The 16,616-nt window shown below is 44.0% G+C and overlaps 1 protein-coding gene across 3 annotated transcripts; it reads left to right on the plus strand.

Moving 5' to 3' along the window:
• Positions 1–2,050: 2,050 nt before the first annotated feature.
• ASB1 (ankyrin repeat and SOCS box containing 1) lies at positions 2,051–15,986 on the plus strand. 3 transcript variants are annotated; one of them, XM_083712487.1, is made up of 6 exons: positions 2,051–2,225; positions 5,037–5,178; positions 6,111–6,413; positions 12,945–13,007; positions 13,326–13,711; positions 15,599–15,986. In XM_083712487.1, exons 1-6 carry the CDS (start codon positions 2,066–2,068, stop codon positions 15,727–15,729), a joined length of 1,185 nt encoding a protein of 394 aa, XP_083568613.1. In that variant the 5' UTR covers positions 2,051–2,065; the 3' UTR covers positions 15,730–15,986. The 3 variants fall into 3 exon arrangements, with proteins under 3 accessions (XP_083568613.1, XP_083568614.1, XP_083568615.1); XM_083712488.1 differs by having other exon boundaries at positions 12,996–13,007; XM_083712489.1 differs by lacking the exon at positions 12,945–13,007.
• Positions 15,987–16,616: the final 630 nt, after the last annotated feature.

Consider the following 16,616-nt stretch of genomic DNA (forward strand, 5'->3'; position numbering starts at 1 on the left):
ATTTTAAACCAGAAGCAGTTTAACCACTAGAATGAATGAGGTGACGTTGAGAGGAGGAAAGTGGCAGTTTAAAACAAGATTTGTATCAAGTGAGAAGGAAGTTTGGGAAGCACTCTGTTGTGTTAGCCTTTTGGTGTTGTATCCATCTCTGCTCTTTCTCTTTGTTCAAACTGGTTGGTTTTTCACAGGGCCTAACTGAGTCTGGTCTAAATTTGAAATGGAACCATCCCACCACTTTTTATGCCCAACTTTTCTTTCACACAAAAGCTCAACAGCTGTTCTGAAGCGAAGAGAAAAGTAAAAGCAAAGCAAGCATTCTCCTACACAAACACACACAGAGAGACAGAAAAAAGCAGGCAGGCCGTCTGCCACACCTGAACAATGCCTGTTCTCCATCTAAAACAGCCCTCTAGATTTTCCAGATGTTGTTGATGGGCATGTGGAAAGGACCAGCAACCATAGTGAAAGCAAACATGACAAGATGCTGCGGATAATGCTGTGTTTACTTTCTCTAAAGTTCTGTGTATTTTGTACAAAACAACAGGTAACAAAAACTTAAGAAATGCTTATAGAATTGTTAGTTATTTTTTTTTAAAAAAAATCTAATATAAATGCTGCAGCGCTACAAAAACATGCAGATTTCTCTTCCATTTGTCTGGTTTATTTTTTACACAGCATTTTAGTTGTTGGAAGTTTATCATAATTTATTATTTATTACACAGAGCTCTCCAAACAACTTACAACACATTTATTTTATTATATTTTGAAAGCATGGCTTGAGGTAATAAGACCCCATATGTATACAGATTTCCTACTGTGCAGGAAAGTATAATCAGAGTTCCCACTTTTTTTCTTTCTTTTTAAAAAATTATAGACTCCTTTTCATGCATCAGATTACACAGCAGTGTTTGATAATAAAAACACAATACAGTAAAAACAATATATTCATCTGCCGGCAGAAGGACAGCAAAGAGGGAGCCAGACTTGCTTCTCCAGGGTAGGAGTTCCAGAGTCTGGGATCCGCCACCTTCAAATACCAGAAGGGCCGTCAGGTTTGTTAACCCTGTTGTTTGACAGAGACAGATACACAAACAGAGAGAGAGAGCGCGCGCAACTGGCATTCTGCCAGAGGTGTGCTGCTTCTGAACATGAATGTTCCATTTAGCTACTGCAACCAATTGCCTTCAATCGGCTTCACCTTCACAAATTTGTCAAATCCCCTTTAGAACCATTTAATTGTGTAGTCACATCAGGTGCGAGTGAATTCCATGCATATGGACTGTGTGGAAGAAGAGGTTTCTTTTTACCTGTCCTGAATCAGGAGTGCCAACTTTGCCCTGCGACTGTGGGCGCCTGGGGCTGTGGGTGCCATGAAGCCTGAGTGGCCCTGGCACCAAAATCTGTGGGTACCCAGCCCCTTCACGGGCAAATTTGTGGGTGCTTGGGCACCCAGGGTTCCTGGCAGCCGGCACCTCTGTCCTGAATCTACTGCCCATCAGTCTCACTGGCTTTCTAGTGTTCTGATAGAGAAACGATTCTGTATTCACGTTATTAATGTTTGTTTCATAAAAGTTATACACTGCTTGATTGTAAAACAAAACAAAACAAAACTTCAAAGCGTTTCCCCCCCCCCAAAAAAGATAAAACAATAAAATTGTCAGACATTTACAAGCAAACTTAAAACACAGGAGCTAAAATAGATTGACATTCACATCAGCTTTCTAATCATCTGGGCAAGCCTGTCTAAACAGGAATGTTTTTTTAAGCAGGCCCCTCTGGAAAGAGCGCAGTGAGGGCGCCTGCCTGGTGTCACGAGGCAGGGAGTTCCGCAGGGCAGGCGCAGCCCCGCCAAAAGGCAGAGTTCTTACAACTTGACCAGCCTCTATCCTGTCTCCTCTCAGGCATCTTTTAAAAACGAAAACCTATCGAGCCCCCAAACGCTTTAGCCTTTCATGCTCCGACTCCACGCGAAACCCAGAGGGGAAAGACTTCCGCGAACCACCTTAACTTCCGCGAACCACCTTAACCCGAAGCGGGAATCCCTGGCGTGGTGGCCTTTCCGCCAATGGGGCGAGAGCGAAGGCGGCGCCGGGAGGAGGCGGCTGGAGAGGCCGGCCAGGCCGCGCTCCCTGCGGGGCTGATGGCCGAGGCGAAGCCGGCGGGGGAGGCCGAGGGGAGCCCCCAAGCCCCAGGGGCTCCTCCGGGGGCCGCGCGGGGCCAGGCAGGTAACGTCTTCCTTTCAGGGGGATCTGACACGCAAAAAAGAGTCAAACGCGTGTGTGTGTGTTCGTGTGTATGTGTTCATTCCTTCATGTCAGTCAGGTGCTGCCGACCCTCAGGATTCTTTCCAGTAAGTGGTGCATATTTATTCCGATATAGAATTTTCCACCCGAGTATCTCTCAGAGTGGACTTGGAAAACGCTGAACAAACAAAAATCAGGTTTCTGCTTAAATTTACCAGGATCCTCAAGACACTTAGGCGGCTCCCTGGGCACTGGAGGCACTTGAGACGCATCCAGTGCACATCTTGCTCCTATTCGCAACCTGTTACTTCGGATCCCTCACGCTTCTCTTTTGAGGCTCAGCGAGGGAGGGATGGTTTGCGCGTGATTTTCAGTAGTTATTCACTGGGAAATAGCCTTGCTAATGTAACTAGTTCGCTTTTATCCTCACCATGATCTACTGGAGGGCATTTGATAAGAGTAAGCAGATTGTATGCAATAAGCCAGTGCTTTCAAAAAAAGCTTGTGCTTTTTTGTTTTTGGAAACCCTCTGCTGGGGACTGTGGTCACTTTTGTGGGCTGGGACATCAAATGACCTGTATTCTTAGCTCAGCTGCCGGATGAATCTGGGGGAAATGTTGCTCCGTCTCCCCTGCTATTTGTTTCGGTAAAATAGGGATAATGGTGGTGCCATGGGCGTAGCCGGGAGAGCAGCCCCCCCCCATCAATCAAAATGAATAAAAATCAATATAAATCCAAGGCTCTGTTCCCTGCTAACAAAATTCCTGGTGGTGCTTTGATTTTCTATAAACATTGAGTGCTGAATGCAATACAGCAATACAGAAGCCCTTGCCGCTCCTTCTTGGGTTTTACCCTCATTGCAATAGTGTTCAGTGTGGTGGAAAGAAAAGATACAAATTTAATAAATTAACTAAGCACAGTTCTTTACTTTTAGATTCAAAGGGTAAATTGGGAGACATAGTAGTGTGAGTACAGAATCTGCTTCCTCACCCAAATACAGGAAGCAAGGAATGTCTGATGAGCGTTTGTGTTTGTAAATGCTTCTGTGTATATCTGGGGCTTTGCTGAGATTAACTTTCATTAGCAAATTCAAATGAGCAAATTTAAGCAATGAGCAAATTTCATGAGCAAATTTAAAGCACTTTACTGTCTTGGACATCTACAGATATTTGCCTTTTTTGAAAAAGGCATCAGCCACTCCTCTATAACACCAGCAAACACACACACACACACACACACACACACGCGAGAGAGAGAGAGAGAGAGAGAGAGAGAGAGAGAGAGAGAGAGAAAACATTGTATTAATTATTAGTAGGATATGTTACAGAATACCTTCAGAATATTTAACAGGCAAATATCTCTGAATCTTACACATGCAATTATAATTTCATTTCACCTAATCAGATCACAGCGACTTGTTTGGGGAAGAAATGTAATTGTCTGCTAATGGATTCCCAGGCCGCACAGTTGTTCTCAGTCATTCTAGCAAATGGGTTTGAAGATTGTGGCTTTTAATGCAGCAAGCAATTATTCTTAATTCATGTTTGCTTTACTTCCTGGGATTCCCAGAAAATGTCAATAATAGATTTCATCACAGGTTCTTATACATAGTTACTAAACTAATTTTTCATGTTGTTTTCTAGATGATGTGGTGATAGATAAGTCTTTGTATTGCAGTCTGTATGACCTGAAGGAAAACACCCAAAACATAGGTTTACAATCTCAGTGAGAGAATTAGGACTCGATTGCTGATGTCTAATTATGTTAGTTTCCCTGTTTTCTCTAGGTAGTTGCTAATATAATTCAACTGAAAATTGGTTTTTGTGAACATATTTATTCGTATCTTGATCCTGTAGGGAAGGAGTGTCAGATGATTGTGTTCATTTACTTTTGTTCTGAAGCTCCAAGCTAGGTAACAACTCTAAACATCACAAAGCACTTTGTATGTTACAAGTATCTTTCACCTGCATTGTGCTAGGTCACATCTCAAGGACTCCTTGAGCAAAGGAGACTGCTCAGAATATATCTAGGGACATTTTGCCTCATGCCTATTTGGCTGAGTATAATGGAGGAGCCATATTATGAAACATGTTAGGCAACTTTACAAATCTTTGATATTTTTAAATGTGATGGTAAGTGGCTCAAATGCAAAGGCATTTGTTTTTAGGACATATTGGATTGTAAAAAATAATTATTCGGATGTTTGGAGACAGTAGGATAGTGCTATGTCCCACAATGGTCTCTTGTCATATAGGTTTTGCTGATGTTTTAGCTGTTTTCTTCCCAACCTATAAAACCTATAAAAGAACATCTTATACTTGAGGGCAAAATAGTCCTGCCACATGACCTTCAAATATCTGGAAAAAGCAACAGGGTCTCAAAGAGGTTGAAAATATCTCAGGCCCCACCTGACCCTCTTATGCAGGGCTTCTCCACACTTACCTCTCCTCTGTGCTTTCCAGACATGGTCTGTGCTTTAAAGCTCTGTGACTTTACCGCTGAATCAGAGCAAACAGCAATTCACAGAAAACCTGAATTGCCATTGGTCGCGCTTCAGCTTTAAAGAGCGGGTTTTTACAGACAATGTTTTGGGGCGAAAGAAAGAGCGGTTGGATATGGAGCTTTAAAGCACAGACCTGAGCAAAAGGTAAATGTGGTTGAGTCCTCTCTTGTGGCCCTGCTTCTTTCTCATCCGCAGTGGGTTACTCCAGTGACCATAGCAGAACCTCCTGGTCAGGGCTGAGCTCCTGCTGAGTTTTATGACCTAAAGCAGCAACAATCTCTCCAGCACAGGTCGCAATCTGAAGGAGTGGCTGAAGGAACAATTCTGTGACCACCCCATCGAGCACTGTGAGGACACCCGGCTGCATGATGCCGCTTATGTGGGAGACTTGCAAACCATTAAAAACCTGTTGGAGGAAGAGAGCTTCCAAAGGTAGCTCTCAATTTTACTGAAATGGAGCATGGAGTCTCAGGTGATAAATCAAACACTTTAGCCCTGAGTACATTTTAGCCTCATGCAAATAGTCACTGAGGAACACCGAGGGTTCAAAGGGATGTATGAAGATGGGGATCTCCTACTGATCATCCTCCTGGGCTCTGTATGTTCCAGGTTCCATCTGCACATTTATTCCATCTATCAGATCTGTACTGTCCATTTTTGTACAGTTCAGATTATGGGTAGCCTTCCTTATGAATTATTCAGGCATACGTAATTCTGGGTGTGTGTATCTAAGCTGGGGTTGCGTATACTGTATTTTTCGCTCTATAAGGCGCACCAAACCATAAGACACACCTAGTTTTTGGAGGAGGAAAACAAGAAAAAAAAATTCTGAATTTCAGAAGCCAGAACAACAAGAGGGATCGCTGTACAGCGAAAGCAGCGATCCCTCTTGCTGTTCTGGCTTCTGGGATAGCAGCACAGCCTGCACTCGCTCCATAAATCGCACACACATTTCCCCTTACTTTTTAGGAGGGAAAAAGTGAGTCTTATAGAGCAAAAAATATGGTAGGTTTGGGTGTGCATGTGTGCAGTCAGGGACAGACTGTTTGCATCAAATGGATACTGGATGGGGCTGATTGGAATCGTAGTCCAAAACAACTGAAGAGTGGCAGGTTAGCAAAGGCGGCATGTGATTGTGCCTTATATATCTATTTAGACGTGATTTTATTCCCACGCTGTCAGAAAATTGTTGCTATGGATAACATAGGACATCCAGGGAAAGAATCCAGAGAGAGAGAAGTTGGTGTTTGTTCTTAATTTTTGCCCCACACCTGCTGAGAACAGTGCATGCTCACGGGGGGAAGCAAGGCAAGATCCAGGCACGCTCATGGATTACTTAGTTGTGCTGCTTTTGCTTTCTTCAGCCGCATCAATGAGAAATCCGTGTGGTGTTGTGGTTGGCTGCCTTGTACACCGCTGCGGATTGCTGCCACGGCAGGACATGGAAACTGTGTGGATTTCCTGATTCAGAAAGGGGCAGAGATTGATCTTGTGGACGTGAAAGGGCAAACTGCCCTGTACGTAGCTGTTGTGAATGGGCATCTGGAATGCGCACAGATCCTTCTGCAAGCTGGAGCTGATCCCAATGGGAGCCGTCACCACCGCAGCACCCCTGTGTATCATGCTGCCCGGGTAGGCAGCACGGACATCCTGAGAGAGCTGATCAGGTAAGTGCCGAGTGATTTTGCTTCATCTTTGCCCAGGAGCCAGTTGCCGGTCAGCCAAATAGGGTACATTTGCTACGGAAAGGATTCTCAGTTGTCCAATTCCAACAGGCAGCAATTGTCAGTGAGAGAAGATAGGCAGAGTTGGGGGAGGGTCCTCAGAAAATGGAAAGACTTGGGAATTCCATTTTTAGGGTAGGAGAAATTCAGAATCCTTTCAAATACCTACACTTCTTCTTTTTCTTCTTTGCAAAATTTAAGGTGTTACCATTCTGACAAAAACGTGCTCAAGACAGCACACTTCTATTCTTCCCTTCCTGACCATTCTGAGAATAAGAACATATATGAGTTATTCGCACAGCAGCTGCAGCATCCCATGCTGATGGCTGACATGTGGAACAGGGATTGCAGGTCATAGAATCATAAAATCATAGAGTTGGAAGAGACCACAAGGGCCATCGAGTCCAACCCCCTGCCAAGCAGGAAACACCATCAGAGCACTCCTGACATATGGTTGTCAAGCCTCTGCTTAAAGCTCTTACTGTCAGGAAGTTCTTCCTAATGTTTAGGTGGAATCTTCTTTCTTGTAGTTTGGATCCATTGCTCCGTGTCCGCTTCTCTGGAGCAGCAGAAAACAACCTTTCTCCCTCCTCTATGTGACATCCTTTTATATATTTGAACATGGCTATCATATCACCCCTTAACCTCCTCTTCTCCAGGCTAAACATGCCCAGCTCCCTTAGCCATTCCTCATAAGGCATCGTTTCCAGGCCTTTGACCATTTTGGTTGCCCTCCTCTGGACACGTTCCAGTTTGTCAGTGTCCTTCTTGAACTGTGGTGCCCAGAACTGGACACAGTACTCCAGGTGAGGTCTGACCAGAGCAGAATACAGTGGCACTATTACTTCCCTTGATCTAGATGCTAGACTCCTATTGATGCAGCCCAGAATGTCCCCTCTTGAAGGTCTGGCTTTCCATCTTCTCTCTTGCCAAAGTTAAACATTTAAAGTCCCATTTTGACCCCACCTCTCAACCCTCAAGGCAGCTGGTAAAGAATGAGTCATAAAAACATAAAAAAGGGTTTAAAATATGTCTCACCACTGCAATGAAATTGTAGGCAGCAGAATTCAAAGAGAGAAGCAACAAAGCCAGAAACAATCCCTGGTATGGGAACCAGACAGATTAAACTCTTCACCAATAACACATTTCCTTGACCTGGGGTCTGAAGGCAGATAAAGAGTTGGCATTCTAGGGCAAATATGTCCAGAGCCAAACAAACAAACAAATAATCCCTGGGATTGCCACCTCGTATACTCAAGAGCCACTCACACCACCAGTCCCAAGTCTCTAATAGGTGTGCCTTCCGATAAACTTGTTGCAGGGTGGGAGATAAATGCCTACAATAGATAAGATAGATACACATTCTTAAACACCCATTAATTAATCACCACTTAGTTAGGTGTACACACAACATTTTCTGCATACAGATCTGAAAAGCTGCTGTTTGAAGTGTCATGTCGCAGTGGAGGCAGCTGAGCCATTCAGTTCTGTGAGCCAAACCACATGTGATGGTGGCAGAACTACATGTCAGAACCACATCCAGGGTTTCTTGCATCTCCATGATCTATATGAATTCATGAAGCAAGAGCCCTTTTGGTGTAAGGTGATGGTGTGCAGATTTATACTTCTACTGCAAGGACTCTTAGCCAGCAATATTAAATGTAGACTTTGGAAAGCTTTCAAGTTTAAAATTAACTGACCCTGGCCAATATCTTCTCATTAAATAATTTCTCTTTCAAGATGACTATGCTAATACCAGATTGTCAAGTTGAAATGCAGCTATTAATCAGTTTAAATTGCTTTGTGGAAAGCTTAAAATATCAATTATGCCACTCATACTACGGAAAATGCACTCGTCCAATAAAATACAGATACATACATATGCCCAGCTGCTAAAGCAAGCAAACAAAATTCCACATCCAGTCTAGCTTGACCCTAAGAATTATGACCTAAACAAATATGCTTTTGGGGGGGGGAGGGACTGTCCTATGTTAGAACATCTCTCCAACATTTTTGACCTAGGTACATGATAAACCATCCATCTGACACATGCCCTAGTTTAGCAATGCATGCAGCTACACTGAAAGCACACCTGTGTCCCCATTTCCAATTCACAGAGTACGTGGTTTATCTGAGATGGCTTTTCATGTGTCTGTGCGGGAAAAGAAATATGAGAAGGTCTGAGAAGTGAATAGGGGAGCTTCTGCTTCCCATCCCTCAACTAGACTGCAATACTCCTTTCCAGGTGCATGTCGGATTCGCTCCTGACAGCCATTCAGAAGCAGGGACACCATTTTTTATTTAGGGTGGTGAGAAAGAAGGTTCACAGCAAGATTCAGTAGGCCATTCTTGGATGTTTTCAAAATTAAATTGCAAAACAAAAACAGTTGGAGCCAAAAAACCAGGATGAGCAGAAAGCAAATAGCCACTACCACTGTTTTGCAATTACATGGGCAAGTGTTGCTCAAACTGATAAGTTCTACAGCAGTTCTTACCCTTTCAAACACTCTTACAGAATCAGAAAACATCTTACAGATTTAGTTTCACTTGTCAGCCTTTTCATGGGCAACACTCTGGCATGAGAGGCCATGGATGCTTTAGCTAAGATTCCAGCATTGCATGGGGTTGGGCTTGGTGACTGGGGTCCCTTCCAGCTCCACAGTTCCAGGATTCTAACAGGTAGAACAGCCTTTTCATGAGTAGGAGGCTCTTTCCTCATCATGTGAAAGAGTTCTGGAGAATTCCCTTTCCTGAAAGGCCAAATCAGAAAACAAAAACTGTAAGCAGAGCATGTGCCACCCCATGATTTTATGTAGCCTGACTAGTCTCTGAGCGTGCAGATAGTGCTGACTGACTTCACAGGGAATTGTCTGCGTTCTTCAAAGTGGTATTTTCCAGCTCCGCAATGACTAGTAAGTTCTACATACAGACATAACCAGGACTTTCCCCCACAAACCTGGCACAGAATAATATCACCCTTTCCTTATTAACCAGGGAGTGGAGGTAGAATGGAAATATATAATTAGGAAAGCAGAACCTCATTCTTAGACTGTTTGGATGGGAAGGTAAAGTTATTCCTAAGTCATATAATTACTCCATAGGGACATTTGGAGACTCTGCTTAGAGTGGAATCCCCTTCCTGGTTACAGCAGAGCCAAACACAACTGCTCTGCTTCTGGTGACTTTTGCCTTGGCAAGCGCAACTAGTCTGCAGGATTTACATTTCAAACAAACAAACATGTTGCTCTCAGTGATAGCTTTGAAATCCTGCTCAACTCTTTGAGATCTGTCTAGCAATAAACAGAAAAAGAATACTTGGCCATTTATTTGACGAGCTGCCATTTCCCGCCTTCCCTTTTTGCTGCTGCTGTCCATGCTTTTCTACTCTGCCAGCCGTTATTATCACAAAAGGTTGGTTTCCTGAAGGTGTGTGCATCTTTGTCTCTGTCAATAGTGAAAGTCATATGAGGAGATCTCTAGAAGGCAACAAGTTCGGAAATGCTGTTGGTGTTTGTGTGAGTTGACAGCACTGGAACAGTCACATTAAAGGGCCAAAGAGGCAGGACAAGTGGTAAGCAACCAAAAATGGGGCTACCCCAGTGGCACCCCCAATTCCCCAATTCAGCACAGTAATACTACTACTTCATATTAATAGAGTACTTCTAATATTCAAAGTACTTAATATGCATGATCTAAAACAGTCCTCTAGTGTTGCTATTATTATTTGCATATAGCAGGTAGGGGGACTGAAGGCAAAAGGCAGAGGCTTGCCTAAAACCGTCTTGTGAGTTCATGGCTGTAGTAAGAATTGCACCAACCGTCTCACAGCCCCGTCTCTTAGCCATTGCTCACTTCTAGTTAGGGAAGACGTGTGAGTCCAGCCCAGAGAATCTAGCCAAGGCCCATTGCAGCTCCATATGCTTTGCCTTTTTATTGACTTAGCAGTGACTGCCTTGTGGGAATTCTATGGTTGTGGTCAATATTCAGATATCAGAAGGTAAAGTTAGTGTGTACGTTGCAGCCACCAATTTTCCATTTCAAAACAGCATCAGCTTGACCACTGCACTCATTTCCAACAAGGCCAGGAAAGGTGTAATATGCCTTTTAACACAGCCTCTTTCCTGAATACTGAGACACTGCATGGCTGTGAATTTGTTTTAGGTTGACCCCTGGCCCACACCTATTTTTGGGAGTGGGAATAATAATAATAATAATAATAATAATAATAATAATAATAATAATAATTATTATTATTATTATTATTATTATTATTATTTTATTATTATTTATACCCCGCCCATCTGACTGGGTTGCCCAGGAAGGATTCAAAATACAGTGATACCTCGGGTTACAGATGCATCAGGTTACAGACACTTCAGGTAACAGACTCCACTAACCCAGAAGAAGTACCTCGTCTTAAGAACTTTGCTTCAGGATGAAAACAGAAATTGTGCAGCGGCGGCAGCACAGCGGCAGCGGGAGGCCCCATTAGCTAAAGTGGTGCTTCAGGTTAAGAACAGTTTCAGATTAAGAACGGACCTCTGGAACGAATTAAGTTCTTAACGTGAGGTACCACTGTACATTACAGGGCAGAATCTCAAACCTCATGATCTTATCAGTAATAAACGCTGAAGGATTTTGTCAACACTTAACCTAAATTCTTCCGAAATCTCCCTTAAGTTATGGATATGGCATACTGTGGCCTGCATTGAGGGGGTGATCCATGCATGGGGAGAACTTAATTGTACTTAATTGAGGCAGGAGATCGGCTGGAATACCTGGAGTAACTTCTGGTTCTGTGCTTCTGCAGTCCAACAGGACTGGCTCTTTTAAGGAATCTGTGTCCCCTCAGCCCTCTCCTCTATTGGGCCACATTTTAGACAACCTCAATCTTATGCTTCCCAAAACAGTCAGGATAGCATATGTGATTTTTCATTTTAGTCAGGGAGAGCTCAGTCTGGGCTTTCCCCCAGTTTACCCACAGAGGGCGGCACAATTCCTTCGCACCAGCACATCTCTGGAGTCTTGGCTTTCATAGTTTACATTCTGAATATTGCTAAACACTCTGTTTCCATCTTGCCATGTGAAAGCTATCCTAGCAACTAGCAAGCTGGCTACTTGGCAGATAGATATTGTTGTCTGTAACCACATGTGGTGAAAAGCAGATTTAATTGGCACTACCTTTAGAGAAGGATTTAACAAAGCCTCTTTGCCTCACCTTGATGCTCATGTGAATTTGTAGCTTCTGAAACTGAGGAGGGAGAGACAGGAATCGTCAGTGCAGTGAGAGGCAAAGAGGGCAAGGTGGCCAGACGGCTAAAGAAAAACCCAGCCTGAACTTGAGAGCGCAGGGAGCCAGGATAGCAACCGAGAGCAATATCTGATGATGTAGTTATAGTCAGAGAATCGTAGAATTGTAGAGCAGGAAGGGACTCCAAGGGTCTTCTAGTCCACTCCCTGCAATGCAGGATTCTCAGCTAAAGCATCCATGACAGATGGCCATCCAACCTCTGCTTAAAAATCTCCAAGGAAGGAGAGTCCACCACCTCTCGTGGGAGTCCGTTCCACTGCCAAACAGCTCTTACTGTCTGAAAGTTCTTCCTGATGTTTCAGTAACTTGAATCCACTGGTTCAGTTCCTACTCTTCTCTGCAGAAAAAAATAAGCTTGTTCATCCTCCATGTGACAGACCTTGAGATATTTGAAGAGGCTATCATATCTCCTCAGTCTCCTTTTTTGCAGGCTAGACATACCCAGCTCCTTCAACAGTTCCTCATCAGATTTGGTTGGCAGAGCCTTGAGCACCTTGGTCACCCTCCTCTACACCTGGATCTCCCCCCTCCCCTTTGAAGATAGGGACAGCATGTGCCCACCTGCGGTCTGCAGGGACCTCCCCTGTTCTCCAAGAATTCTCGGAGATTATAGACAGAAGCTCTGAGATTACATCCTCAAACTCCTTTAGTACCCTTCAGTGAAGCTCCTCAGGCCCTGGAGATTTAAGTTCATTTAAAATAGCTAGGTGTTCCCTTACTACCTCTTTTCCTATCTTGGGCTGCAGCTCCCTCCTTACATCATTTACTGTTATCACCAGGTTGGGCATCGCTTTCCTTTTGGGTGAAGACAGAGGCAAAGTAGGCCTTCACTCTGCCACCCAGTAGCATTTCTCCGTCTTCTCCATGCAGAGGACCTACCACTTGCTTGACTCTCATCTTACTTCGGACATAGCCAAAGAAACCTTTTATTATTATTTTTCACCTCTCTTGCAAGCCTGAGCTAATTTTGAGCTTTGACCCAGCTGGCCTTCCCTGGGCAACTGTGCTACTTGTGTATACTCCTCCTCTGTGATTTTCCCTTTCTTCCATTTCTTCTCCAAGCTCCTTATGCAGCCACACCAGTTTCTTTAGTGCCTCATGCTGTTGTCTGAGGATTGCACCTATTGTATTTATTGCATTTATATCCTACCTTTTCCTCCAAGGAGCTCAAGGTGGTGTTCTTGGTTTTACTCCTCCTCCTTTAATCCCCACAGCAACCCAGTGAGGTAGGTGAAGCTGAACCAGTAAGCTTCATATCCAAGTGGAGATTTGAACCTTGAATCGCCAGGACCAAGGCTGACACTGAAAACACTGCACCCCACTGGCTCTCACCTAACGCTAGAGGTACATAATCTGGTGGAGGACGATCATCTCCTGCTCGACTTCACAAGGTTTTATTCCTATCCCGCTTGGTCCAAGGCACATAAAGTCCAACAGGGCAGGATTTTGCAGGTTGCCTAGCCACCATCTCGCTGCCACAAAAGAGCTTAATGAAAGCAGGGTTGCCATAGTCTTTCCAAATGAATTTCATTTTCTTTCTTCAGGTATGGTGCTGATGTGGATGTAAATCACCATTTGATCTCGGGGACCCCCAGCCCATCTTCCCGGCCGCTCACATCCCTGGTGGTCTGCCCGTTGTACATTAGCGCAGCCTATCACAACCTGCCGTGCTTCCGGCTAATTCTGCAAGCGGGAGCCAACCCAGATTTTAACTCCTGTGGCCCCGTCAACATCCAGGGCTTCTCCAGGGGCTCTGCGGTGTGTGTCATGGATGCGGTCTTGAGACATGGGTGTGATGTGGCTTTTGTCAACCTCTTGATTGACTTCGGTGCCAACTTGAATCTGGTGAAATGGGAGACTCTGGGAGAAGGAGCTACAGGAAGGATCAAAGTGAACCCAGAAGCCTTGCAGGTGTTCAAAGAAGCCAGGAGTGAGTGGAAAAAGTTATTTTGGCATTCATATTCTATCCCTGCAAAAGGAGTGCATAGTGAACTGAAAGTACCTCTATTAGGGTTGTCAGCTGGTTTAAATTTCCATTGGGGATTTTTTAACTGATGAAAATGGGGAAATGTTTTTAATACATAACATGGAAATTTAATAGTATCTGAATATGATTTTCATTTAAATAATTATAGTAATTTATATAGAATTTTCCATATGAATTTCAAAAGCAGCACACAAACAAAAAGCTAATAAAACACCCATAAATTAAAATAATTTAACTAAAACAGTAAAAACAAAAAAGAAACACAGCTACAATCCACATTAGAGCCAGAACAATTAATGAATTCATTTTCAAAGGCCAACTGAGACAGAAATCTTTTTGCCTATTTTCAGTAAGTTAGCAAGGAAGAAGCTGTAGGAATCTTGTTGTGACCCATAGTACTGGGGTCCCTACAAGGAAGCCCTACTCCTTGCAAACAAGGTTTTAGAGATTTTACTTTGGTCAATTGGTGGATAAAGTTTGTTTACTGTAAACAAACAAATAAATCTAGGCTCCTCATAAGATGGAATTCAGAGGAGGAGCTCATCAGTGCTGCAGAGGTGGGTGTGGCATGGAAAGTGCTATTTTTCTATTAAAAGAAATGCCGGAACTCACCGTGAACACCTCCCTAACTCTTAGAATGGCCATGGCGCCCAGCTGAGGGGGGCCGGAACTGGGTTCTGGTGAGTTCTGGCTGAAAAAAAGCTCTGCGCATGGAAATCATGCAGGAGGCGACATAATAAGGATTAAATAATCATCATAAATCATCTATTTATACCCTGCTCTTCTACTAAAAGTAGAAGAGTGCAGAATACCACATAACAATAAAACCATATAATATTAAATTTGATAGGCAGTACAGATACAACTACAATAAAACCTGTTTTAGTCTTTACAAGTAAGAACCAGCCCTTTGAGTTGGGCCTGGGAACAGACAGCTTTCCGTGTCATGTGGCCAGCAGGACTAAACTGCTTCTGGTGCAATGGGACACCGTGACGGAAATCAGAGCGCACGGAAACACTGTTTACCTTCCCACCACAGCGATACCTATTTATCTACTTGCACTGGTGTGCTTTTGAACTGCTAGGTTGGCAGGAGCTGGGACAGAGCAACAGGAGATCACCCCATTGTGCGGATTCAAACTGCCAACCTTCTGATCGGCAAGCAAAAGAGGCTTGGCGGTTTAGACCACAGCGCTACCTGCTCCCTTAGGGTGCCTGCCTAATATCAATGGGTAGGGAGTTCCAGCTGTAGGTACTGCTGCACTGAATGATCAATTCCTTGCAAGTCCAGAACAAACCTTTATGAAGTATGTGTAAAAGTGCCAGTTCTTCAGATCAAAGCAGTTGTGTAGGCACATACAAAGTAAGGCAATCCTTCAGGTAAACTTGAACCTAAGCTACTGAGGACTTTTTATATACTAATAGTACCACCTTGAATATGGCCTGGAAACAAATTGGCAGCTAGTTCAGATTTGTGAGCAGCAGTGATATCCAACCAGCTCCTTCCTGCAGAGTCGCTGCTTAGTTCTTTCTCTCCCTGCTTATGCCTTTTCCACACTTCCACTTGTCTCGTGCCTAGAAAGCAGGGGACTGAGCGTTTGCTACTCCACTTTCCGGGAAAAGCCCGATTGACATTCTCTCCAGTTCAGCACTGCAGAGTGGGTTTTCCCTGGGTGAAAGCTTAGAGCTGGGTGCACCTCTCACTTCTGCATGCAGCCTAAAGGTATTAACTAGCCATAGGTGTTTGTGGGACTAGGAGTTGTGGGTCTGCTGTGGAATTCAGTTGTTTCTTTTTCTCTCCTTGTCTCTTTCTCGTCTGTTGCATCACAGGCTGCCCTAGGAGTCTGGTGTCTTTGTGCCGCGTGGCAGTACGAAGGACACTCGGGAAACGTCGTCTGCACCTGATCCATACTCTTCCAGTGCCAGACCAAATCATAAATTTTTTACTCCATAAACAGTAGTAAGGTCTCCTTGGATGTTTTAGAGGACACTTCCCTTCCTTCATTGTTTCCTCCCCCCCCCCCACTTTAATGAGGATTTTGCTTTTTTAAGAGTGAGCAATTGAAAACAGGAAGAACCGTTTGTGTTTGTTTAATGCTATAAAATTATTTTCATGATATTATTTCTGTTAATTATTCTCTATAATTTGGGTTTTAGCAAAGCTGCTTCCTGGTGAATTTGATCTGATGTGTTACAGTGCTTCACGTATCATGAAAAAGATAGGACATGGTCCTATAGCTTTAGTGCAGACAGTATTTGTCTTTAGTGGTGTGGATGTGTTCGTGCTGTTATTCCAAAAACAGCTCAAGGTATTTATTTAGCAGGCATTGTGGCAAGGCTCTGCCTTGGGGCTGCCACAGACACCTCACCCTTCTCCATCCTGGGATGAGGCAGCAACTCAGCCAGAGGGAGGCCAGGCAGTGGCGTAGCGTGGGGGGTGCAGGGGGGGCCGGCCGCACCTGCACAAAGAGAAAACTGAAGGATCACAGGGAGGGTGGAAACCATTGTTTTCCTTATATAGACAGAGATATCTCAAACCCAGTGTGTAAACAGAAATTGTACATACAAATAAATATGTGTGGGCCGGATTGCAATCATGCTTGCAGAAGGGGCTGCATAAATAGGTTTTCTATGCAGGACCTGTACCCTCCCTTTTTGCAAAGCCAAAGTTGCATGTGAGAATCCTGCATGTGCTGTGCATTGGGTATAGGCTCCTGTGCAAATGAGGTCTTGAATGTGGGCTGATAATGCAGTCCTGGGTCTCCCTCCATGCAGTACTTTATACTGGATGGCCATCTGCCTGGGGCTTCAGAGTTTGCTGATTCAGTGTGCTGCTGTTGCGAATCAA

This window comes from Podarcis gaigeae (genome assembly GCF_964106915.1).
Source record: "Podarcis gaigeae genome assembly, chromosome: 1".
In the NCBI taxonomy this organism is placed as follows: Eukaryota; Metazoa; Chordata; class Lepidosauria; order Squamata; family Lacertidae; genus Podarcis; species Podarcis gaigeae.